The sequence below is a fragment of the Clupea harengus genome, chromosome 15 (genome assembly GCF_900700415.2).
Source record: "Clupea harengus chromosome 15, Ch_v2.0.2, whole genome shotgun sequence".
Lineage (NCBI taxonomy): Eukaryota > Metazoa > Chordata > Actinopteri > Clupeiformes > Clupeidae > Clupea > Clupea harengus.
The window spans coordinates 9,681,278-9,708,777 of record NC_045166.1 but is presented as its reverse complement, the minus strand read 5'-3'; the positions used below and the strand labels follow the sequence as shown (position 1 = coordinate 9,708,777).

The 27,500-nt window shown below is 44.2% G+C and overlaps 1 protein-coding gene across 2 annotated transcripts; it reads right to left on the bottom strand.

Annotated features, from left to right (window-relative positions):
• Positions 1 to 7,353: 7,353 nt before the first annotated feature.
• meis2b (Meis homeobox 2b) lies at positions 7,354 to 26,079 on the bottom strand. Of its 2 annotated transcripts, XM_012819286.3 has the most exons (13): positions 25,257 to 26,079; positions 24,852 to 25,081; positions 24,319 to 24,460; positions 23,971 to 24,021; positions 23,550 to 23,600; positions 23,232 to 23,378; positions 20,096 to 20,210; positions 14,670 to 14,809; positions 11,956 to 12,032; positions 10,810 to 10,868; positions 10,603 to 10,692; positions 10,246 to 10,349; positions 7,354 to 8,665 (listed from the first exon to the last, which is right to left on the bottom strand). In XM_012819286.3, exons 1-12 carry the CDS (start codon positions 25,272 to 25,274, stop codon positions 10,291 to 10,293), a joined length of 1,179 nt encoding a protein of 392 aa, XP_012674740.1. In that variant the 5' UTR covers positions 25,275 to 26,079; the 3' UTR covers positions 7,354 to 8,665; positions 10,246 to 10,290. The 2 variants fall into 2 exon arrangements, with proteins under 2 accessions (XP_012674740.1, XP_042565865.1); XM_042709931.1 differs by lacking the exons at positions 7,354 to 8,665; positions 10,246 to 10,349; positions 10,603 to 10,692; positions 10,810 to 10,868; positions 11,956 to 12,032 and having other exon boundaries at positions 13,515 to 14,809.
• Positions 26,080 to 27,500: the final 1,421 nt, after the last annotated feature.

Below are 27,500 nucleotides of genomic sequence, written 5' to 3'. Positions count from 1 at the left end.
CTGTCACGTTCCCGCTGCCAAGCGGACAGCGAAGGTGATGGATGACCCGGTCCTGGACCAGCTCGTTCATCACCCTCGTGACTTGTTTGTGTGCTGTGGACACACACACACACACACACACACACACACACACATACACACCCACCAAAGAAATTGCTAATTCTTTCGTAATTTCGTAAAGTCTTAAGTCTGTCGATTCGTTTTTATGAAGTTCGAGCGAGAGCCAAAAAGCGAAACATTGGGCCCCATCCCGTATTACGCACACAGGGACATGCGCCTTCTCACGTTTCCTTTCGTCCTTTGAGGTGAGGTGTGATTCATAAATTCGCTGGCTCCTCGCCCCATCTTCTCCCCTGCCGATGGAAACTCTTGAATGACTAGGTGCGAGATAAATGGTGCGTGTGCGTTATTTATCACCCGCTGCGAACGAGCGACCGAGGCCCTCTGACGTCGCCCGTGACTCTGCGTGAACCTCCATCCATGTTTATTTTGGAGGATAATTGCGGCGGTCCAACCAGCACGATAGACATAATCAGAATCAAACGACTGTGTCTTGACAGGCCCCCCAAATATACAGCTCTCGCACTGTAGTGCGCACCCATTAACTCTAATGGTTTGTTTTCTTTCCTCGCGCGGTGACTGCGGAGGGTCGCAGCATTCTCTGGACTGAATTTAAAATGCATTAGGGTGATCCAGGGCTGCCACTGTTCCTGCTTGGTTGACTGCCTTTACGGCTTCTTCCTCCTGCTTCTTTGTCAAAGGACATTCAAGAAAAACCCAGAGTGCTCAATTGAAAATCCCCCCCCCATCCCCATAATGCACTGTAAACCTTACTTAGATTTCCGGCCCTCCTGAGAGTATAAAAAGACACACGCTTTAAAGGTCTGTTTCATATGCATTACTTTGGGGTGATCAAACAAGCAATTAGATCAACACAAACACCTGAGGGTGAAGCATGATACTCCTCCGTTTCTCGACGACCCCATTTCTTCTTCGCAAACTAGCATGGATAACACAGTCTCTTTTACATAAGGGATCCCCTGTATTCCCTTTATCCCCTGCAGCCTGAAATAGATCTAACAGCTATAAAATAGAGCATGGGTCTCTCAATCCCAGTAGAAAATATAATGGCTGTCTTGTGTCCTTCTATATTTTCAGAATTGGGAATGTTGTTTGCAATGCTTCAACTAATGATCACAGCAACCCAGTTGGGGTTACTGCAGACTATTATGCATTTTTAACACTAAAGCGATTGGAATGTTGTGGTATCTCTTGTGTCTGGCTTCTTCCCTGACACAAACACTCGGCCCAAAATGAAATGAACTACTTAGTGGGGTCGTTCCGAGACCCGAGAAACATAGAACATTTTCTCTGGCATTCCACAAAGCGTAAGACAAACTCAGCCGCTCTTAAGAGAGGGTGAAGGAGAGAGAGAAAAGGCAAAAGATGAAAAGGCCAGTGATGAATTAAAATAAAATAAACTGAGGCAGAGGCATGCCATTTGAATAAATGCCTGTTTGGTCATGGGCCACTCTGAAGTGGATCGCTCCACATTTTTTTGTCAGTCGGCGAGATTTATATGATGGGACTGGTCTGGGTGTGTTTCCTCCCCGCCGTGACCTTGTCGGATCTCGTTGCAGGGGGAGGGCAGATGCATTTGTCATTTGTGTGAGATTCTCACTAGAGGATTTCATCCGATTTAACAAAGAGACAGAGACGGGCGCAACGTTTTTTAACGTTCGGCGGCCCCTTCTGACACCCTGCAGTAGTGTGGAATGACGACTGGAGGAAGAGGCTGGGGGATACATACAGTACAGTCAGTCATAGCCTTGTAATTTATACTTTTGTGCAGCCAAAATCATCCACAACGATTGCAGAAAGGAAATAGGATATGGTTTTAATTTAATGTTTTGACCCATATAATATTTATTCTCCTGATAACAGGTAATAAAAAATACAATGTACTTATCAAGTAAGTACATTTTAATATGTGTTCATAACCCTAACCCTAAATTTCACCCTATCTCTTAAGACAGCATGTAGCAACATGCTAATACAACAAAACAAAGCACACTGTATTTAGTCATTATTGCACATAAGTCATTCATTTAGTAATGTACTCAGTATAAAGTGCAGCCTTGTGTTTTGTTATTTTCATGTGTACAGGTGGAAAACACCAGGGTGCTGCCTGGGAGTGATCCTGACTTACTCAGGCTTACTCTGATATCACGTCCCCTGCCTCAACCCTCCCTTATCATGGGGCCCCCTTTACCTTTGAATGCCCCCTCACGTTTCCAGCCCTCTCACTCCATCCCCGATGACACAAACACACACACACACACACACACACACACACACACACACACACACACACACACACACACACACACAGCTATTCAGCTATTCCCAGGCCAGCGCCAGATGTGTGGGTGAGGTCTCACACACACTCGCTGTGCTCGCTTTCTTGCTCACTTGCGTTCGACCTGAGGGGAGGACAGGAAAGGGAGAGGTCAGGTCGCAGTTTGGCCCCTGAGTGAGTTTATGTTACGTCTGGGGCTTTTTCCACTTTATTGCCCCCATGTTCCTCATGCCCCCGCTCCGGATCAGGGACAGAGTCACATAGGTCTGGCTAGAGTGCCGTCATTTTTGTATTGTTTATTTTCATTGATATGTGTATAAATATAATATTAGCTCGTATTGTAGAGCATATTGAGAGGTCCTTGAATGATTGTACGTTTAAGTAAATTATGTGCAAATAAAACTAGAAGGATTTATATCTGCGGTTGTTTATTTTTGAGCAATGTTTGTTTTCAAGGCCTTGTGTGAAGTAGGTGGGCTGTAAACTGTGAATAGCAAGAATAAACAATTAGATTTGTAATGATGCTTTAAACAGTAAATTAATTTCACATCCAATACCCCTCCATCTTAAAGCGTAAGTGTTTTTGACAGTTGTAACCAAACAAAATATTCTTATAATTAAAGTCATGTTTGAGCTGTGAGTATTGAGCTCGACCTTTTGAACCATAATTTATCATTAATTCATACTGATACATGATATCTAATTTGTCAACACATGGTCCGTTTAAATAGGTTCACACATGGTAGCAATTAGGTTTTACCCTCCTTGCTAATGTAAACATATCTTGATAAATAGGTCCTTGAACACAGTGCCATTTAAGCTACACAGGGATAAATAGTACGCAAATACAAAGACACACTGAAAAAACTTTCAATAACTCTCAAATAGCTTTCCACTTCATTTTGACATTTAAAAAATATTGATGACTGTCTGACCAATGAGAAATTGGTAGTGGATGGTGCCTCTGCTCAACTCTTCAGAAACAAGATGAAGTTTTGCTTTAGATGGACATGGCAAACACAACAGCCCCCCACCCCCATCACCAAAGCATCTGAGGTCGTTCACAGAATCAGTGCGCTGTAAGTAAATAAGTCGTCACAAGCAGTTATCAGAGGGCCTGCGATGTGCAGCAAGAAAGGCGTGTGTGGTTGTCAGGCATCTGTAGAAAAGTGAAAATAATGTTGTCAGGTGAAAAAACCTGGACCGACATGTGTCACTTCAATTCCCCCATGCTCAGGCCGGTACTACGAGCCCACTGTCCAGCGTGACTGTCCAGATCCTGCTCCAGCTGATCCTCAATGGAAGTGAAATCTGGAGGCGCCAGAACGGAGCAAACACTGGGCTCATGCCATCCAAACCAGTTTTTATTTGTCTGTTTGTGTTTTTGTTTGTTTGTTTGTAGACTGTTTTTGATTTATTATTTTGGTATTGTTGATAGTGCATATATTCAAATTTGTGGTATCGCTGGTGGCCATTTGTGTGTTTTTTTCATTGTGTTTTTTTCCCAACAAAATAAAATCTCCAGATGACGCCATTTTATAAAAGTAAATATACTTTAGAAAAGTAAGTATATTACTATTTCCTGAGGCAAATTTTCCAGTATGAAGTCATAATCCCATATACATGCACACACACACACACAGACACACACACACAGACACACACATACACACACACACACACACACACACACACACACACACACACACACATATGCATATAAATATACACATATTATATGCACACAGTATCAGAAGACTTATCATGACACGCTGGGAAACCCTGCCTCAAGGGTCCAGGCATGTTAAACACGGCAATCAGTGCAAGAATCCACTGAGCTCTTCTGTTGGCCCCTTGCTCAACTTTGCCCTTTGACCTCCTGGCGCACGTATTGCTGTAAATAAATCTGAGTGGTCTGCCTAGCGCCAGCCTCTCCACCTGATTTTTTGCCCCCGATCCCAAATTTAAACAGCCATCGCTCCCAGACAGCCTTGCACCGAGGGGAATAAACATCCATCGACTGCATTCCAGCTCGCCGAATGACCGCCTTGAGATTCAGGAAGAAAAAGATATACACAGAGCAGATTGAGTTTGACAATCTCAACTCAGCTGTTTCAGCTTGGCCTGCCACTCAGACTCCCACAATGGAGACGTGTGTAGTTGGTGCAACTATATAGTGTGCAGTCTGAATGATTGTCATGTTCACCCTAAAAGAAAACCGTTTTTGCATTAATTACAGGGCTTATGCAGGGCAGCAGCTATCCATGGCGGTAATGGTGGCCGTGTTGGGAACATGCTGTGGTTATTATGTTCTTGTTGTCCATTTCCATGGTTGTGACCACATGACTAACCTACTGCTGGAATTCGGTCTCAAAAGCAGCAGCCTTCTCATGATGTGTCCCTTCTTGAAAGGAACTCCAATAGAAATGAACGTCTTTCACTTTATTTCTCTTACCCCTACCTCTCTCTCTCTCTCTCTCTCTCTCTCTCTCTCTCTCTCTGTCTGTCTCTATCTATCTGTCTATCTCTCACACACATACACACACACACACTTTTTTCTGTCAGTCAAGTGGACAGACTTGGACTGGCATGCATATTTGAATAAGCAGACCTTACACAATGACAGTAATTGAAAATTACATGATCAAAGGACAGACAAGAAGATGAAAAAATGCACAAAAGAAGAAAATAAAATAAAAGGAAAAAAAGGGAACGAAAAAAGAAAGAGAGAGAAACAGAGAAAAAGAGAGAAAGGAAGAAAAAAAACAGGGCTTGCCTCCTATGTGAGACAAAAATAAGTAAATATCAATGTAAATTTAAGACATGATGATCAATACCTGCCAGTATGACTGATGGATCTGCTCTGTACATGCATCGCACGGGCAGACAGTTGACAACACGGACAGGGTCAGTGTTCTTCACCATGGTCTGTAAGCCCGTGACTGCAAGGGCTTCCAAAGATGACTGCTGCTCCCACGTGATACTGTATACTGCGGGAACGATGACCCATATTTCATTTAGATATGCGCTGGTTTCCGGCAGCCTTCAAAACTAATTTATCTCAGGCACCGCTACCGAGGCCATACTTTGAGATTCTGTGCATCTAAATAGCCTGCATGCATTATACTGAAACGGAATACACTCGAATAGCCTACACTGGAAAGGATTTTCAATTACGGTGCAGCTCGTATCTTGCTCATATCAAAATAGCCTAATGCAAAATTAAGCTCAGAATTTTTTTTAATAGATTTAGGCCGAATAAGAAGCATTTTTACTAATCCAGACGGCTTTTAAACATAGCCTATGTATATGTTTAAACAATGTAAATATATCACTAATGGCATCCGATACAAAAATGAGACCCCACTTTCTTGTGGTTTTATTGTATCACCCATTCCTTTTAAATTAAAAAGTATTCTCTTGACATACCCTATTTTATGATTATTATGATCATTAATTCAATTATGGTTATTATATGTGCGGGTATAACAGACAGAGGAATTAACTATTTACAATATTGTTTTTACATAAACTTTGAAAATGTTAAGGATAAAATAAAAAGGGTCGTTAGATTCTATTTGAATCTATCAGCGAGCAAGGCTCACTGTGTAGCCATCACTTGGACGTAGCGAACATATGACGTGACAATGGACCAAGCGTTAATTGTGCATGCTATAACTTTGAATTAGTCATGCCATTTCGTTTTGCAAATAATAATAATAATAATACGGCATCGTAAGGTATTTAAAATTGAGAAGAATATCTATTTTACTTAACTTATTAGGGAGGATATTTCTCCATCTTATATAAAAAATGATAATGCAGACCATATAACTGGACGATTTCAAATGTGCTTTTGTCTTCGTGGGTGAAACTGGGCCTTAATCTAAGTCTATGGAAAGAAGGACAGAAAGGGAAAAAAAATGTAAAAGGGGTAAAGAAAGAAAAGAAGAAAATAATTGCATTATAGGGGAGAAAAAGCATAACACATGGGCTCTGGCGTTATTGCACATTTTCTTTGTGCCTATGGGTTTCTCCTTTAGCGCTAATGTAATTCCTCTCATCAATACTGCACAGAAGATCGTTACGCAGCTGACATTGATAAATGATCACCGATGTGCGGCACTTTTTTCCTTGTGGAAAGCAGATTGGATGTGGGTGGCAATTCACAACCTGAAAAACAAAAAGAACCGAAAACCAGATAAGCCTATGGCACAGCCAAATGTCCTAATGGAATTATTCTTAAATAAATGAATCTTTTGTATTAGTAGGCCTTTGCGCTGCCTTATATTTATAACTGAGAAATTGCCTGCTTCAAATCGGATAATTCGTTTTTTTAACGGGATAATCGGATGTAAGCCTAATTTAGAGAGGATACAGTAACCCATGCACAGTAAGAAAGGACCCTTGCTGCAGGAATGTAAAATGACGTGTTCTTTTCGGTTAAGTTTAAATCTACGTGTCTTATTTTAGTTTGTCTTTCTCATTAATCATGCCCGTCAGCTTAAGTCGGACAAGAGGAACTACAGTGTCTGCTGAAACTGGATTTTTTCCCCGCATAGTGATGTTCACAAACCACTGGGGCGCTGCTATTTCAAATCCGCCTGTTAGTTTAGTTGGTATTTTACAAAGCAAGGAAAACGGAACAGAAAATTGCCTGTTTTTCTTATATCAACATTACTGTTTTTACATGACCATTCAAGCTGAATATCTGAAAAGAGAAAACATTTACTTATTCATGTTTTTTTCCCCCATTGTGCTGTTTTTCCAGCCTGCTAATTCATTTCTAAAGTGACGGGAGTTGAATTTACCATGAGCGTAAATGGGTCACAAATTGTCATGCGCTATTTTTTTTTAATTGTATTTACTTTAACTGCCCCTCGCATGATAAACACAATGCGCCAGCCTCCTTTTATGTGTTGAAGGTGTTGTATGTTTCGAATGACGCAAAATCGCATCACCATTTCGTTTAACACCAAAAGATATCCGCAGTATGTAAAACGAAGTATTTATTACAAGAAAAAGTCACAGATGGATTCATAGAAATATGTTTTTAAAAGACAAACTCTTTGCCGAGGGAGAATAAAAAGAGCGTGTGCAGTGACAGGAAGAGGAGTTGACATCAACAAACATTTAACTGACAGAACGATAAAATAAAACTAGACTGAACGGATCAAAATTTACATCAATACTAACACATCTCCCAAGCATTTCACCATTTACTTTAATTCTCACGGAGTTCTCAAGCTTGCCCTCTTTGACATGACTAGCCCAAGCTAGCTACACTTAGTCCATCAGTACCCTGTCTGTCACAATGGCTGTCTATTAACTTTTTTCAGACAGAAACAAAACCAAACAATATCAAAATAAAGTGTGAATCCTGCGTGTGGGCAATACAGTTACACACAAGTCCTCTTGAGACAACAGTGATCGCCATCTCTTCGGTCTGACGTTAGTCCTTTGTCAGGGTTGGATAGAGGAGAAATTCTAAGGGCTATTATATTTTACAAACAATATATGCACATTCAAAAAAAGAAACAGGTCACTTTAACATTTATCATACATTTTGGGGCATTTCTTTTAGTATTCCACAGTGGTTCCCTTAAGAGAGTGTATGTGAGTGTGACTGTGGGTATCATTGTGTGTGTGTGTGAGGTCAAGCAGAGAGAGATAGAGAGAGAGAGTGAGAGAGACAGAGAAAGAGAGCTTGCTGTGTGTTAGCTGGTCTGTGGTCGAGAAAAAAAGTGCAAGGAAATTCTGGTCCTCATGCTCTGTCTTATAGTAAAAAAATAAATAAATAATTTAAAAGAGAACAAAAAAAAAAAACAGAAGAAATCCTCCTTTTCAAAATAATCGCCAGAGGTCATCTCATCTTTCATTCCTCTTTTCTGAGGGAATATTTTCATAGTGAAAAGTCTTCTCTTCTCTTTTTACACGTTTTTGTACGCTTATGGCTACTAGCTGGGCTCTGTGCTGCAGTAGCTGTGGATGTCCAACGGAGGGGAGGCGAGATGGAGGGAGGGAGCGAGGGAGCGAGGGAGGGGTCCTCTTGCTGGGCCCAGATACGAGACAGTGAGGAGCGAGGTCAGTGGACGGGAAGGGCTTGGGGGCCGGTGGTGGTCGTCCGTGGAGGTGGAGGTGGGAGCGGGAGTGGGGACACGGGTCAAGTCTGCCGCTGTGCTCCAGGAAGAAAGTGACTGACTGTGAGCTTGGTCGAATCGGCGGAGGTCGTGACGAGATGATCGGGCTTCTCAATGGGCCACTTGCCACGGTGGGAGGAGCTTTCCCTGAGGGAACCACGGACACCTGGAACCAAACAGACATACGGTAGTTAGACACTCTGCTCCATAACCACTAATGTTATACACTGTACACAGGAAGCACGCTATTGAGATGTTACTCCATAACCACTAATGTTATACACTGTACACAGGAAGCATGCTATTGGGATGTTAGTCCATAACCACTAATGCTATGCACTCTAGACAGGAAAAATGCTATTGAGATGTTACCCCATAACTATATCTGGCTCCATCCATGTATGGGTACAGTGGACATATTCACAATGTCTGATACAACTATATCTGAAGAATGCAGGGTATGGCCTGATGGTATGTGGATATATACATGTAGGTATATAGATGGATGGCATAAGGATGTATGTGAGTATAGATGTTGATATTGATGGTAGAATGGGTGGCACAGCTTACACTACAATTGCTATTAGGAGGTTAACGGCCCACAGAATACTTTTTTTATTCACAGGTGTAATCATATAATGCTTGAGTTAGCCGGTTATGGCAGCGGACTGCAGTAAATTAACAGGTCCTGAACTCCAGCCCAACTGTTCAAACAAAGCACACATCTGTAGATAGCTTCAGTGTAGGCCAGTGGTGAATAGCTCATCACTGAATGGGCCACTGCATACGCCAAAAACACAGCTTTTAATGATTGTGATAATTTAGCGACACAATCAGCATATGGTGTTGCCAAAGATCAAATTAGGTGCGCAAAACATCCCTGGCGAATGAGGCCATTACAGTAACTGGTCAATGATAATCCAATAAAAACGACCCGATTCAATCGTCTGCGAAAATGATTTAGTCTGCATTTATCCAGGTTGAGCACATGATGTCTCTATGTGTCTGCGTTAAAATGGGGCCTCGTGCTGCTCTCTTCCCCTGATCTCGGGACTTCATTAGCCAATGCTGAGAATTATGATCAGGAGGAAGGGCCTGCACTAACGCCGGCTTCAGCTCCAGCACCAGCACCGGGGAACAGGAAGGAGGAGGGCACGGCAAAAACGAAGGCAGCACCTATTTACATATAAAGAGCCCTATTAATCAAGGTAAGTGTCATTATACTGTGGCTCATTGAGCAGTGCAGTGTGGGTATTAAATAAAATTCTCCATGCCCTGGTGCCTCTGGCGGCCCATACGTCTTGATTTGTGAACTGTCAGCAATGCCGAGCCGGCTGATAGGAATGGTTGGGGAGGGGGGTGGGAGATTTGGTGGTGCTCGTGGTAGTGGTGGTTGGAGGTGTGGGTTGGGGGGGGGAGAGGAAGGGGGGGGGGGGGGCACATGGGAGGATTACCAGACTCTTAATAAGATTGTAGTGTGTGCCCACACTAAATAAAAGAAAAAAAGAAAAAGAAAAAGAAAAAAAGGGAGAGGTAGACAAGGGGGCAATGAGATGAGAAAGAAATAGGGAGGAATTGTGAAAATATATAGAATAGAATAGTGTATGCGGGTATAAATGGCAGAGAAGAAGAAGGAGGAGGAGGAGGAGGAGGAGAAGGAGGAGGAGAAAGAGGAGGAGAAGGAGGAGGAGGAGAAGGAGAGGGTAATGCTGGGGAAATTGGAAATTGAATTGAGGCAATACGTACTCCACCAGGTCCTCACATGGAGCTTGGGAAGGGTGGAGCGAGGGTTTACATGTAGTGCCACTGCCCGTCCATCCCCATGTTCATCCCCATGGCCCCCATCGGTCCTGTAAAAACAGCCAGAGCCCACATTTAGAACACATACGGAACATCCACACAAAAAGCAAGTCCTGATGGCTACCTAAGAAAGGCCATTAGCAGGTATAGCCTCTCATTAAAGGAGTTTACTTTAGAGCACACACTGGACGGACAGTTAGAAGAACGCGAGGAGAATTGAGGTGAATTTGAGGAAATGTGTAACTGATTATAATCTAGGACCTTTAACTACACTTGAGACTTGTAATTAAGGGATGAGCTTACCACCAGGTCGAATGCCCATGTGCTGTTGGCCATCCAGGACGTAGCTCCCCATGGGCTGGCCGTCAGGACTATACGCTGACCCCTGGGTTACTGGAGGAGTAAAGACGAGTGGAATTAAAATCAATACAAATGTGGGTATTTAGAGAGAGCATTTGGCAGGAACTGGGCAAAGCCAACAGAGAGGGCTATCAGAGAAAAAGGAATTACCTGCTCTGTTGGACTGGTCAATCATTGGTTGGACTATTCTTCTTCTGGCATTGATGAACCTGGGTAGATACAAGAGAACATTATTGAGTCACACAATTCAATTTATTTATTCAACCACAGTTCGGGAAGTCTTTAATGTCAATCGAATAATGCTTCTTCAACCGCAGACTTGCTACCTTAGACCTTTGGGGTTATTGCGCTTCAGACCTTTCCCTCATTACCATACGGCACCCTCAGTGAACTTAGCTTAATGCTCACATTATAAAATGATTATTAAATACATTGATGGCCTGAGGGCTAGACAGCTCCTGGGCTCCTTAAATAACTCATTTTTTGAGGGAAGAGCACGCTGCGTCTGTACCAGAAGACAGACACTTCAGTGAAGACTTAACAAAGGTTACTCGACCGTGGCAGGCTTTTTTAATGCTACGCGGAATTACTGTGTGTTTTATCATTCACCGATACATACAGTTGTTACAGTTAACTTGCCATTTCATTTTATTTTCATTTGTGTGATTTACTATTCAGCCTCCAATCTATGAACGGAAATTCATTACAAGCTCATAAATTGAGTCACTGGAGAATTTAAGGAGAGTTATCTTAGAAAAAAGTCTATGATATAATAATGTCTAAACACAAATTTCCACAACTAAGCTTTTTTTTTCTTCCTCAATTACGGGTCAGTTTAGACACTTTCTTACCAGTAAAAACAGCAAACAATGGATGCCAACACCCATGAAGCCTTGAGTTACATAAAGTTGTACTGTTTGTTTTTTTTCTACTTGGGAGTGATACCAACACTGATACCAGTTTCTTGACCATTTCCAGATAACACACAATGTTTTTCTTCAGAAAAGCAGCCATTGGCTCTATCATGAAGTCTCTGTTAGGATCACTGATAGTAGCTTCATTGATATCTGGGTCTCTGGTCTGTGAATGACCTCTTCATAAGAGGCTTATGTAGCAGCAGTAACACTGCCTTTTGACTCTGGGCTCTGGGTGTGTGTGTGGGAGGGCCGAGGGGTGGGTGAGGGGTGGGTGGGTGAGAGAATGTGTGCCATGATAAAAGCTGATAAAAGACCAGGAGGCGAGGGGAGGTTGGAGGGTAGCTGTGAAGGCAGGGTCACAAGTTCAAAGGTCACTCACCAGTTATTCACTTGTAAGATGGTGAGCCCGGTGTCCTGAGCGAGCTGCTTCTTCTGCTCCTCCGAAGGGTATGGGTGCTGTGGGGTGAGAAAAAAAGGAGAACCACATCAGGATAACGTGACCCCGCTCCAAAAAATGCCTCCTCGGCAATCTCAACAACTATGCTACTCTCTGGCCCACAAAAACATAACACGCAATCAGTGTATCAAAGAGCGGAAACCGAGTCTTTGGCAGCTGAAAACGGGGGTCTCAGGAAATGACATCGGTGGCCACGGTGACAGGCTTCTATCCACACCCTCTCTCTCTCTCCGTCTCCGTTTCTCGCTCCGGGCCTCACATATGCTTGCCGCGGATCTGGCCGTGTCCCTGCGCTCCATTGGCTGAGAGCGTGTGGTATTGTTTGACATTATTTGACATTATTTGACATTATTTGACGAATGATACATAAAAAACAATGGGAGGACAATGGAGGGCTTTGTCGTAGCCCCAAATGGGGCTTGCCCTACCGTGGCCCCGGCCCCCGAGCCTTGTGTGACCCTGGGGAGGAGGGTGGAGGGGGTGGGTGGTGTAGTGTGTGTGTGTGTGTGTGTGTGTGTGTGTGGGGGGGGGGGGGGTTGTTCGGGGGTGTTGGGGGTGGCAGATGGCAGACAGAGGTGACGGTGTTCCGAGCACGGGGTCGTGGGCGTGCGCCCATTTTGGCGCTGTCAGGGCCGCAGCCACCTCCTGCGGTCACCGGTGAGGGATGAGCTTCTGAGCACTCCATTTTAAACAGGGGCCTTTCTCTGTCTCTCCTTCTCCCTTGCTCTCACACCCACACACACATACACACACACATACACACACACACACGCACACACACATAGGGTGACAAAGCCCAGCTCCGCCACTAATGATGGCCTCCCAGCTTGGAGCCTGTCACTGGAATGATGGATGATGCTATGCCCCGCCCCCTTTCCCTGCACCCCGGCGACTAAACTAACACCACAGAGACTTCCACCAATGGTGGCTCGGCTCACCTAACATACCACTCCATCTGATCCCAGAAACCAGTGTGTTTCTCAGCATTTGTTTCCGTATTGTGTTTATTTGATCATGGTAAGGAGCATACGGGTGTGTTAAGTAACTGACTGTTGGAGGGTGAAAAAAAAAAAACGAGATGGAATTTCACCATCATATCGCTTCTGTGAGCCAACAAATACATTTGCAGACATCACTCCAAATATGTAAGATGACAAAAACTAAAAAAGGCAGAGGAGAAAAGAAAGAATACATTTGTGAATTCTTCTCTCTTTCTCTGTCTCTCTCTCTCTCTTTTCTCATCAACTGAGGTCTAATTTGCATTACTGTAACCAATCCCAATTATGCATGCCTCATCATCATTATCCTTACACTGGCATGAGAGTGGAGGACAACCCCTTGAATGTTTGACATAAACCAGCAGTTAAGACTGTGTTAACCTGAACCTAAACACCCACACACCCAAGCTTCTCTGCTGTCTTTGGGGGTTATTTTAGGAGATGGTGCCCGTAGATTGGGTTGGGAGGCGGGGTGGGGGTGGGGGGGGGGGATAGGTCTTTCGACTAAACCTCAGAATAGTTCACAAAAGCAGCGGGGCTAAGACCATATGTTGAAAGCCCCCCGCACCCCAGCCTCGCCCCGTAGCTCATAGTGGAGTCGGACAAAACGTAATCCCGCTCCATTCAGCTCTCTCTAGACCCCAAATGAATGCTTGATCGCCAGGGTGTTGCAATGGGCCATTCAGGGTGCCAGAGTCCCCTCACTCACTTTTCAGCAACACATCCTGCAATGGAAAACACTTCTGTTTAACAAATTAGAGTGAAAAGGGCCGGGGAACAGAGAGGGGATAATTCAATTAGCCCCCCTTTTTGTGGGGAAAATCTAAAGGTGGGCCAAAAAAGGAAGGGATTACTGTGGTGTACGAGACCTGTGTGGGCCTTTCAACGGCCGGCACCATTCAACAAACTCGTAAAACCATCTGAGACCAGGTTCCCTCCAAAAAGAGAGAGAGAGAGAGAGACAGAGAGAGAAGGAAATGGACAGGGAGTGAGCACCGGTGCTATGTTTCTGCAGATAATAGGATGGACGGTGTTACTGAGACTGAGTAATATGGTAAGTGTTTAGGAGCAGCGCAGATGCTTAAAACTAAAAGCAAAGGGTGCTTCCTTTTCTAAGGATCACTTCCTGCTCTGGTCATAAGCTTTGGGCATCATTTCAGGGCACCAAAAGGGTTAGTTCTTCCACGCTTCTCTGTAAGCGTAGGAGGAAGGGGGACAAAAATAGATAAGTGTCTTCGCTACCCTTCCCTTGGATCATTGAGGCAGAAGCCACGAGAGTGACAGAGAGGAACGCGTCAGGCTGGAGGATGGAGTTCAGAGAGGGAGGCTGATGGAAGAAAGAAAGAAAGAAAGAATAAAGGACAGAAGAAAGAAGAAAACACAGGGAAAATGGAAAGGGAGAAGAAAAAGGATGGAAAGACAGAAAAGAAAGATAGAAAGAAACAAAGGCAGAAAGAGAGACAAGATTTGTAAAATAGTGGGCATGAAGATGGAGAATGAGACAAAATAAAGAAGCAGGGGAAAGAAGAGATAGAAACAGAGGGATGGAGACAGACATACACAAACAAAGGCGTGAGGTGAGAAAGACCCTAAAACTAAAAGAAAGACGCTGGCCATACGCGAGGCAGCATTGTTTACCGTGAGGTGCTGGAAGAGCCATGCCCGCATGATGTTTGTGGCCACCTTGGGGAAGATCCCTCTCTTCTTCTGCCTCTTCTTGTCCTGGTCATCCTCGTCGCCCGTGCCCGGCGACGCCAAACTGTTCTCTAGACCGTCTCCTGAGGTAAACAACACAACAGCGAACGAGAGAGAGAGAGAGAGAGAGAAAAAGAGTGAGTGTGTGAGTGAGAGAGTAAGAGAGTGAGAGGGAGGTCACCTCTGGAATGGCCACGTTGATTTGGTGCCATCACTCCACATCACCACAAATACACACCGAAGGGCCCAGCAAGTTGCGAGGGTGCCGAAAAAAAAAACACAAGACGCGAAAATCATTCCTCCGCCAACCCCCCCCCCCCGCCCCCCCCACACCTTTTCTAGTGTAGCCCTATGAAGGGAGTGATGAAGAGAGAGAGTAGAGAGAGTAGAGAGAAAGAGAGAACGAATGGATGGAAAAGGGGCGTTCTCTCCAAGCCTCTTGCCTAGCGATGGGAAGCGCTCCACACTCTTGTCTTATTAATTCAATGTGAGCGGCGTGTTTGACGTGAGGTAATGAACGTCGAGCCTGAGCGACTGACATAATGCGGCCTCGTGTAAGACTCGTAACAGGAACATAACAAGGGCAATTTTTTGATGTGCGTGCTCGCTTGTTGCTTGATGGCGAGAGAGCGTAAAAGGGTTTTTCTTCAGAAGTGAAACGCAGGAAGAAGAAGAAGCAGATAAAGACAAGGAAGAAAAAAAAACACAAACAAACAAAGAAATAAAGAAATAACTGAAACACAGAGGCAGACTAATGAGATGGTGTAAAATGGTGAAACACAACACAGCTTCCCTTGTTATGGGTGAAGACACTCCCTAGCTAGTCTCTGCCTCCCCGCTGTTGTAGTGTATTCTGTGAGCCCATGGGGGATAGGCCGGTGAACTGGCGGATCCACACCACACCCTAGCCAGATCGGTACCAGAACCAGCTCCTACCCGGGTTCAGAGCCTCTGCTCACACCCCAGCCGTTCCCTCTTATCTCTCTCTATGTATGGGAAGCATATGAAAGACCTTCACAGATCTGCACCCTTACACTCTACTTACCACCTGACCTTGTTTTGATGTCGGCAGGGAAACTTGCATGGAGCCTTGCACCCAGACAGGAGGTCCTTCTAAACAGAGACTTCCTTTCTTCCCCAACCGTGTGCCTTATTTTTCCTGCCATCTACTCTCCATCCATCTCTCCATCTCATCTCTCTCTCTATCTCTCCTTCTATCTTTTCATCCCACCATTAATTGTGCATCAGCAGAGATGATTTACTTTTAACAGTCATGGTTATTTTTCGTGCCCTGCGGGCGTAGAAGCCTTGAAAGCCTGCCCGGCGGGCGTGTGAATAATGCATCTGAGAGGCTCCTCCCTGAGGGCGTGACAGGAACCCTACTTTTCTTAAGACTCACCCTGGCATGTCTCCTTGTTTTGGGCGATGCATCAATCAAAGGGAGCCTATATGCACCATATTCACGCATAAATATTTCAGTTAATGAATAATGACATTCAAATCGGCAGGGGCGGAGTTGGCTGGGGCAAGGGGCATGGGGGGATTTAAGACGGGGACAGGGAGGCAGGGGGGGGGGGGGCATTGCTTTTGGGCTTGGATGATGGTGTAATCAAGTCAAGGACAGGCCAGATATCTCTGTCCTCTCTCCTGCACTATATACTATCATCCACAGCACATGTCCTAGGTCTGAGCATATAACTACACTCTTACTTCTGTCTTAAAATATTAGGAGATCAACAAAGTATGTCCGACATTTGAAAGCATGTCAGATTTTTTTTTGCATGTAAAAAATTGTTTTGTAACTTTATTTATGTGGGTCTTGCTTGGAAGCGCTAGTGGTTCAATATGGACTTTTCTCTAGCCATAGTGAGACCTTTCTGACATAAGACATACGCAACACTGTTATTTAGAATGAAAAAAACTGGAGGTACACTGCAAATTATGCATCATTTGCTCATCATGATCAGCTCGGTTTCATCAAAGCTTAAAACGTAAAGTGTATTTCCAACTGACATTAACTTAAAGAACACTGTTATGAGACAGACACAAAAGACAAAAGACAAAAAAATGCAAAGATAGAAAGAAGGAGAGAAAGAAACAATGAAAGAAATAGAAAGAAAGAAAGAAAGAAAGAAAGACAAAAAGAGTCTGAAAGAAAGGAAGAAAAAAGAAAGATCCTCATTACATCTGCAGAGGAGCCACAGTAACACCCCCCCACCCCCACCCCCCCACCATCTCCCTTCTCGGTGCTCCAGAGAGGGAAGGCCGCAGGGCAGATCCTACCCGACGCTAATCGCTTCTGACTGTTCCCTGGCAACTCGGCCCATCCAGCCTGTGTGACTGTGCACTCTGGAAGGGCGGCTGGGGAGGGCTCTCTTCGCCAGCCCATGGCCTGCTGGCCGGCCGGCCGCTCTCTCTCTCTCTCTCACTCTCCCCTGTTCTCTTGCGTGTGACGCAGAGGGGGGCCGCCACCGCCTCGGGGAAGGCTGGACTGTGCCCCCAGGCAGTTTGGGGGAAAAACAGCACCCTAAGATATGGAGAAGAGCCTCTCCACCACCACCTCCTCCTCCTCCTCCTACTCTGCTCCTTCCACTCTCTCTCTTATTCTCAAGATGCACACACAGGACAACACACATTATGATGCCGTTCTAATAAAAAATAGATTGGGTGTCATGTGTGTAATGTCACAGGGAACCTGAGAGTGTGCCTCAGTGGAGGGAGGGGTAAAGTGATGCTCCGTGTGTCAAATAGAGGCTTTCCCCTCTTTCTGCCCCCCCCCCCCCATGTTGGCTGCAGGGGAAGGTAGCACACTGGTAGTGCTGTAGCTACAGCACACAGGCAATATTGTGCCGCCTATGGCAAGATGTCCCGGAGACGGAGGAGACGGAGGCTAGCAGACCTGATAAGTGCCACCCAGCGTGCTGAGCGCGGGCGCACCCTCTCTGCCTGTCTAATGAGCTTGTCGCGACCTCAATCTATCACCGGGGATGCTTCTTTACATTGCGCACCGCTCACTCCACAGGCTGTGACAGATATGGTAATTATCCCGCTAGTCGCGCGGCCTGGAAGTTGCACCTGACTCTGTCAACAACACACGCCAACACGCCAACACACACCACAACACCCCCACCACACGCGTACCGCGGTGCACTTCCAAAGGCTTGTTTGCTACAGTCTGTGGCATCATAATGCAATGCCATGTGTTGGAGAGAGAGGTATAATCTGCACTCCGCAAACTGGCTCTGGAGGAAAGGGGCTGAAAGGAGCTGATTTCCTGTTCCTTTATTTGTTTTCTTAACTTGTAAAGGAGTGTGCAGAGGCAGAAAATTCTCATTCTTCTCTCTTTGTTTTATTTTGGCCTTTGTGATGGGCATTCCTTTGCCCCCCCTGACACTCCAACCCCCGCTCTAAAATGTTTGGCATAGCTCGATCCCTGTTAGCTCACCACCACCCCTCCCACCCCACACACACACACACAACACACACACTACCCTCCTAATCAATGATGTAACCGTTGATTGAGAAAACAAAAACCACTAGCCACAAGGGACAGATGGAAAGATAGTGAGAGAGAGAGAGGGAGACAGAGAGACAGGGAGAGAGAGAGAGAAGCCAGGGAGGGTTGAGGGGCTGTGTAACCATAGATACTGTCACCACCACACAACTGACCACAGGAAAACCACCGATGATGTTTCCATGGGAAGAAACTCCACCACTCCTCCCAGGAAACCAGTGCATAGGCTATGCATAGGCTAAGGCAACATGGGGACCTTACCGGCGCAGGCCCAGTGGGTGAGTGTGTGGGTGTGGGTGGGTCATGGGTGTGTATGTGTGTGTAAAACAAAAGCAGCCCCCCTAACGCTAGCAGGTGCTTTTGAAGCACCCACTGCCCCCCCCCTCCGAACTGCCTCTGAACTCGACTGAGGGTTGCTGACGTCAGCCCCCCCCCCCCTTACCCCTCCAGCCCACCTTCCCCTCTTTTCACTTCCGATGCTAAAAGTGTTTACTTTGACCACCTCTTGAATGATAAAGAGGAGGAGGGGGAGAGGGACAAGCCAAAGAGACCCCAGGAGAAGCAGCAGGTAGGCTGGCCTCAGATCTCCCCTCAGCGGCGAGCCGGCCTCTGATCATGCCGGGGTTAGCCCCTCTTTTGTGACTCGTATTTAAAGTGTCCCTGTCCTTCAGGCCTGGCGGGGGTCACCCTCCTTCCCCTTCTCCTGTGCGCACACCACACACACACCCCACCCCCTTCCCCCCAGGTCAAAAGGCCGTGGACCCAGCATCGCACCCCGCTGCTGTTTAAAAAAGCCCTTTCACCCCATGCTCTTCCTCTCTCTTGCTGGGCACAGTCTGCATTTCCAGCACCCCAAATGCCTTCATACCACACATATCTCTGAGTACAGAAACAGGTTTCACTTTGTACAGCGGAGACAATGAGTAACAGTGAGTGCACTAGCAGCAAAAGTTAGGGATGGGATCCCTTCCTCTACAGAAGGGGAGAGAACAAAAGAGAGAGAGAAAGAGAGAAAGAGACAGAGACAGAGAGAGAGAGAGAGAGAGAGAGAGAGAGAGAGAGAGAATGTGTGCATCGCAATTCTTTTCTCCCTCTGAATTTCTCTTGTCGTGCAAAGCATCCTCCTATTGTTCCTCTCGGTGCCTTGGCTTTTGTTGCCTGATGGACCGAGAGTGGAACACTGCTTTTAACTCTATTTTTACTGCGGCAGTGAGGGAGAAAAACAAAAACACGTCATAAAAAACCATACATCCTATCCTCCTTCGCAAATACAAAACCTGTGGACCTGTAGAGCCAAACACTTCCACTGCCAAATGGTAAGGTTACAGTAAAAGTGGTGAAATTAATTAGCTAGCCTCTAGCCACAGAAAGCTCACACAGCTTAACAAAACAGAAATGCTAATGTGGGGAAAACAAAAGCAAATGTAGGGGTTATGGAGAGGGCATGTTTCAGCTTGGCCTCTTTGATCACAGGCAGCTTCAAAAAGGGGCCAAAACATGCACTTTGATCCTGATAGGTTTCATCAAGTCACCACAAGTCATCAGAAGGCAAGGCAGTGCCAGTTCTCACAGTTTAAATGTTTACTTTATAAATGTTCTTTTCTACAATTCCACCACAGAATTCACAGTTTAGAATCTGTCCACTCTCGAGCAATCAGTCATTAGATTTAACCAAACTTAATGTTTGACTTTATAGACAATGACTATCCACATCTAATTTTAAAGACAAATTAACAACAAATTCAGGACATTTTAAGACAACAAACCATCCAAACTAAATTTTAAGAAATTGCTGATTCCATTTACTACATTTAGCACAAAAAAACAGGAAAAAGAAACAATATTTGTTCCTTACCGAGTTCGCTGCTATTGTCTCCACTCTGAGATGCGTGGCCCCCGCTGGAGGGCCCTGGAGTTCCCACGGATGGTGTGGAGTGCGCATCATCCAGATCTCTCCAGGTTGCAGGATTCTGAGGTGCAGAAACACACACCAGAAGATCCCCATGTGCCAACGACCAAAGTGGATGAATCGGCATGAAAAAAAGAAAAATTATATCATCAGTGATAACATAAGGAACTACATTTTAAATGGCATTATTTCAACAAACTGATCATTTGGTTAGACAGCACTGACTACTTTTTTTTCCAGTACACATTTGTTTAAACTAGAGGCTGGAAGACACTGGAAAAACTGGCTGGAAAAGAAAGACGTCAGGATGTCACACACAAAACAAGTGAAGCGACGCAGGCACACTGATGCACCCCTAAAGAAGTCAAACTGCAGCATGACCATCGACACAATCTCAACACCCAACGCAGAGCGACGTATGGTAATGCAACTGCCGCCGACAACCAATAAAAAAAAAAAAAACACACACAAGTTACCATTTTCCCTGAGCTCAACTGCTGCCCCTCTCAACTGGTAGGAGATTTACGGAGGAGATTTCAGCCGTGCTGTGCCCCGGCCACGAGAAGGCGAGAAGGGTCTCGGAAACGAGAGACGTGCAGATAGGAAGCGAAGATGGCTCAACAGTACAGTACAGCACAGTACAGTACAGTCGCTTCTCTCTCTTTCTCTCTGACTCTCTCTCTCTCTCTCTCTCTCTTTCTCACTGCTTGTCTCTGTCTCTCCCTCTTGCAGCGGTGTCTGACTGGTAAATGTGAGGCTCCTGTCTCGGGCATGGCGCTTTTTTATCTGGGCGCAGGGCGAGGGCACTTAGACGGGCTCAAGCCGAAGACAAACAGTCGGCCTCCCTCTTCAGGCTCTTAGCGTCAGCTGTTTGCCGGATGGCGATCAGATAAGGGGGCCCTGAGAGCCTCCAGAATAAGCATCGCAACAATGCAGAGCGGCATCAATGCGTGCCCTTCACTGAATCCTCATTAGAAAACAGTGTGCTTGTCTCCATGGGACATCCACAAAGGTGCTCACCCCTCTCTCTCTCTTTCTCTCTGTCTCTTTATTAAGCTCATTTGCATCCTCACAAACCAAAGAAGAAGAATCACACCCAATATGGAAAATGTGTAAATTATAAAATGTGCAATGACACAGTTCGAATGTAGCATTCAGTAAAGTGCCAAATAACACGACTAAAAAAAAAAAGCTTCTTATAACAGTTAATTTTAGACGATTCCAGAAACAAAACTTTTATGTTGAGGAAATAGTTAAATAACTGGCTGGCTGTAATTGACAAAAGGGAAAGGCAGTTCCTAAAAAGACTATATTATGTCCATGAGGCAACATCAACAGCTGCAGCGAGTCCAGGTTGATAAGACCTTTGGATTTAAGATGACCAATACAGGAGGACCATAAAGACTGCTGGATGAAGCCATCACAGAGCTGTAAAAATGCCTGTCGGCTTAAGATTCGCACGCACCGCCTTCGCAAACGCTCACCACATCATGATAGGACATAAGCACACACATAAATTCAGTGCACTTTTGCCCCCCTCCCCCACACACCCCTTTTTTGGTCTGCCACAAAAAAGATTGTTTTTCTAGAGTCCATCACCAAACTACAAGGGATCCATGAGCTATTGCATTGGACAACAAGGCGGATGATGCACTGCCTGAGAATGTGCCTCAGAATCAGGCACCGATAACCAGCTCCCTCCCTCTGGCTCACGTTCACCAAGACCAGGTCCTCAGTCGCGTACACAGCTGTGTGTCTCTCTCTTTCTCTCTCTCTCTCCCACTCTCTCTCTCTCTCTCTCTCTCTCTCTCTCTCTTTCTCTCTCTGTCTGTCTACACACACACACTGTAATCCACTGCACGCATGATTCAGCGGTTGAATACGTCTTTGAGAGCAAACACAGGAGAGAGTTAAGGGGAGGGAGTGTGCAGACATTTGGCAGAGGCCTGGAGGAAGGCAATAAATATTCCTTTGGCTTCTGAACCAGAAAAGGTGACGAGTGACGTGTGGTTTTTTTCCTCTCCCCACGTAACTTGTTAATCAGCGCAGAGCCCGGCATTTTCTAGAAAGAACGTTTGACATTTTATCAAACCAAAAAGCTCAAACCTTCACTTTACCCTAGATAAAGTTTTAACTTCCTAATATTCTTTAAAAATCGACCAAAGGCCTGCAGCCATGTTCTCTTATCTGGCTTTGTAAAGGGAGTCAGACACATCTTATAAAACACTTAAGGTTTTACGCAGCCTCATTATTATTTTTTTTAACTGAGTTCCAGGGGGAGGGCGGTTGGTCAAGGGAAGTGCAACTGTAAGGGACCCACTATGGTGCGTTGTGTTTACAAAGACCCCCCTCCCCACTGACAATAATAATACAATCAGTTCAAAGACAATGCAGCTTTCACGTGCAAATAAAACACAGATCATCAGAAGCCTTAAGAGGGCAGGACGGGAGAAAGAAAGAGACAAACAGAGCACCGCCACCTGGCCCCTTCACCAAGCAAAGCGTCATCATCATCATCATCATCACCACAGTTGTTTAAAGTGACAATGTTATCATTATCACCATCACTATAATTATCCTAAAGAAATGTGTCCCATTGAAGTTAGTGTTAAAGAGAAACCAAACAATTGGTTCCACGAAAGTCAAGACATTTTTCATTAGAATAGTTTAGAATCTCCTCTTGTTACTTGTCAGAAAAGGAGAAACTAAATATAAAAACATAAAGAGCTAAGTCAAATTACATTTGTGTTCTATTTAGTAACACAACCTTACTCCATGACAAAATCCAAAGAATTTGTTGAAAAAGATGGATGAGGTAAAACCTCAAAGCAGGTCTCAGAGGATGTAAAAATGACTTCACAGCAGGACTACTTAAATTGAGAGAAAGAGACTGTGGGCAAAAAATGAATTTAAATGGAAATAGAGCACAAAAAATACTGGACGAAACAACAATTGTCACCAGAATCACCAGTAACTAAGAAGTTGTTTTAGTTAGTAATTTTAGTAATTTTTTTTGAAAATGTCTGTTCTGACAATGTGTCCTTGATGAATGGTTAACATTGGAGAAAAGTAAAACACTCACGTGATCTGCTAGATTTGTGGATGATCCTGAGATGTCGTCAAAATCAGTCTTGCATCCATCTCGATCATCAATTACTAGATCAATTGGCATTTTCCCCTTTAAGCAACTTATGTATCGATGGCAGAAGTTATCACAAAGTTCGTGCACCTGGAAAAAGAAATCTGTTTTATATGCTAATATGTCACCCTAAGTATGATTTAATTTAAACAATGGAAAATGTAGTAAAATAGTAATACTCATTTTCTTAATAACTAACTTCTGGTTGGTGTAACAAAAACGGCGTGTGTGCCTTGCTTAATACCTTGAACATCCGCTTACCTTTTCTAATTCCAGAAGATGAAATCGAAGCACTTGTATCGATTGAATCATCTACATGTAAAATAAGTAATGGGAAATATTAGCGAGTTGATCCATAGATCGATTCAGATCACTTGCACTTTCAATTTCAACCTGAAACATTTAACAAATATTTTTTTACATAAAGAATACAAAAATACACACGCCCTGACATTATTTTGCATGGCTTCCCCTCGTTTAAATCGTTGCCATTGGGCCGGAAATATTTCCTTGAGTAGCTGCTTTAAGGCTGCCTTGGGCAAAGCAATTCACGGCCTCCAACGGTAAAATATAAGACATAGCAAAGGACTAAAAAAACCTTAGTCTGTTTTCTTTCAGAGCAGCCCAGTTTAACTGTGGACAGCATACATATAGACATTCAAAATGATCATAATACACTTACCAAGTTGTCCAACTCTGGATTTGACGAAAATAACGGTTTTTCTGCACGTATCTATAACAACAGAAATAGTGTGGGCTATGATTTCGGTGTTTAGATTTACAAATACACGCTATAACAATTACACACATGGCCACGTGTTTTAATTTACTGGCCAAGCCAGGCCACTCGTTTAATTTAAGAAAACACATTACTCATAAATCACTCAGCATGCCTGTCATGTGGGGCAATCGATCAATGCCAGTTAAAAGTAGGGGGTCAGTATACAGTGCAAGCATGCTTATCACATCACAAGCCATTTACAAACAGGCGAGGGCAATTAATGTGGTCCGTTGACTGACTGACACCGACCTGTTTGGCAAAGACGGCGATATCCTCATTGAAAGAATCTGAGGAGCACACGTCGCCGCCTGCCACTCCGGGCTCCCTTGGCGTGCATGTGGCCAGCTCGCATTTCTCGAACACAAGCGCGAGCAGTGGAAATAACGGATGGCTGAGGATGGAAAATGATGTTATTGATAAACGTTTAGGATACCTGAAACGAATTTCTATCGCATACTTTTTGCTTGCCAAACAAACTGGCTGGCACTACAGACCACGGTTTTGCACACATTTGCACACCTTGCATTGTTTGAGTTCTGAAAATGACCGTAAACAAATAACAGACAAGCTACTTCCCTGGTTAGATTTAGTTAGGGCTACATAACTTGTCGGAAATATGTAACCCAACATAGGCATAGCTATAAACAAGAACGTGGATAATAATACTAGACTTCACTAACTGTTTCAACTTTAAATCAACATTAAATCAATATTAGAAAATTCTACATCAAATATTTATAGTATGATATCCTTCATGATATTATCAGGACATTTACGCTTACCCATATATTTGGTCTTTGTCCCTCTTCAGAGCGTCGTTGACAGCGGATCCCATGCTGCTGGGCATGATGCTGTGAGGTGCATGGGCCCCGTAGTGCTGGTTGGCGTGGGCAGGGTGTCCGTGGTTCAAGTGATGGATCTGAGGTAGAGGCCGAGGAGCGTGTGGGTCGTACATGGACGCCGGAACCCCGACACCGTCCATCCCGCCCCCGTAGTGGGCCAGCTCATCGTACTGGAAAAGAAGTTCAGGAGAGGTACGGTGACTTTGAGAAGCTGCAGGCCGCATTAACGAATGCAATACATAAGGCTATACGAATCAGTAAAAACACTGTCAAATTAAAAAGATTAACACTGGAATTACATGCCTTGCAATTGCACAGAAATAATAAGTGAAAAATTGAAGTTACCCTTTGCGCCATCAGCATGCGTAGCTCTTGAAAATGTTAAGAGGTTGTCTTCCCCTCAAAATCCAAAAGAAAGGGGTGTTTTCCTTCTGAAGAGTGAAATCCTTTTGAAAAGTCAACTGTGGCACTTAAGACTATAATCCCAAATGACACTGGTGGACTATTAAATCATATTTGTGCAAAGACTTTGTGCGATATTCTCCAAAGCTGAAAAACCTAATGAATAGTTAAGATATGATAAACACTTAAAACATCAAGAGGTCTTGACAGGCGATGAGGAAAACTAAACTCCGGATGGAGTGGTTAAGAAGAATGCACCAAGGACTCCTGTGTAACTTGTCGGCTGTCAATCAGAGAAATGTGTATGTCAGGATAATTCTTGTAGAAGAAGTGCTTGAGGTGACGCTCCAAGTAATGCCTTCGGTCCAGTCTTTTAATTCCCCAATCAAGACAGTGTTTTCTTTGCCGTATAAATAACGACACTAACATCAGGAATAAGCAGTTGCCTACATGAAAATATCATTGACTACTCCGATTGTCCATTCCTCGTTGCCATTCCGTGCGCTCACTCTCCCTCTCTCTGTCTGTCTTATTTCTCCGACGTGTGAGAACCTTGTAGAGTGCTCGCGGGTCGCTCGAGAGCGTGCTTATAGAATAGATGTGTCTCGGATCGGCGGGAGAAGCTGATGACGGAGACAGGCGAAGCGTGGTGGGTGTAACCAGTCTTGCCACAGTGAAATCGAGTAAGAGGGGAGATCGGGGCTGACGACAAACCTGCGGTTGTTTGCATTGGACAAGCTGAATGATTGACACACCGAAGAAGCTACATTGTGGCATAAGGGGTGGAGTGCTTTTCCATCAGAAAGCGCTAAAAACGAATAGGCCAGCAGGCAATTACCATTTATTAGTGTCATACCAACACTCACACACATTTTACAAGACTTGGTGATGCAATGCCAAGTGATTCGGGGTTATTCCCAGTAAGGTATAATTTCATGTTGGCTATCGATATCACCTACATGGATCTGCAGGATTGGGATCTTCTAAGAGTAAACCACAATGCGTGGATATCAACAGAAAATTAAATGAAATGCAGAAAATAGAATGGATAATTGTATGCCTGAAAATTGGCACAATGGATAATCTTGCATGCTAAAACAATCACTTGATAGCGTACATAAAATGCAAAATAAGTCATCGAGGAGGAGGGTATAACGGATATCTCACAAGAAGTCATATTACTGTCTGCACAGTTGTCCCCTTAATTTTCTTATATTAATTGTTTTATATTTTTTCGGACTTTACGCTTGTTTCCATTGATACGGATTCCCCACCGCAGTCGTTTTCCGTAGTTTGGTTGCGAAGGTAACGGCAAACCGATCCAGCACTCTCACTGCGGGGGAAAAAGGATAGATGCAACGCAGCATTACTGTAAAGGCTGCACGGTTACAGTTCTAGTGAGCCACTCAGGTTTTACAGTTTCCTCAGAGGTAAAATGAAGAATTGATATAGTCCAAATAAAAAAGATGCACTTCTGATGTTCATCAGTTGGGTCATAGGACTGTGAACTTTAATAATATAGGCTAATGTCGTTTCGTGTGAATGAATGACAATAGCCTACATGAAACGCTTTCTTGAAATAGCCTCAAAAAGCTTTATACATGCCAGTTTAAATTAGGCCTGCATACACTTATAACTTATATACTACACACTAGTCTATCAATTATTACCCGTCTTAGCAATCGTGAATGTTACATTTTTAAATATGTAGTTGATTTGTTTCGCTTAGAGTTATTATCTCAAGTTGTGGAAAATGTCGTCCGTGCAATTAAGAAACATGAAAATAATTCTTCATTAGAGAGCACATTACATGACCTCGCATGGTTACACAGAGGGAATGCTAATGCTGCTCACTCTAGCACATTGTCTGTTTGATTTTTGTAGTGTTTGCTTTTTAAACAAACCATATTGCACAGATCACTGATGATTTAACTTTTTATTTTTAATAGAAAACCATCTGTACTGAAAAATCCTCCCAGTGCATTTTCCCCTTGTCATTCCTGACTGTATTGCCGATAACCAACTCGCTAAAGTGTAAAGATATCATCACCCTTGCGATCGTCTATTTCAATAGATGTAAGGTAACTACATCAAAGTTCATTTCTTTTGTTTATACATTTGTTTACTAAACTACATCATTATTATTTAGCAGTCTTTAAAATTCAAAAGACTTAAGAGTCTTTTCTA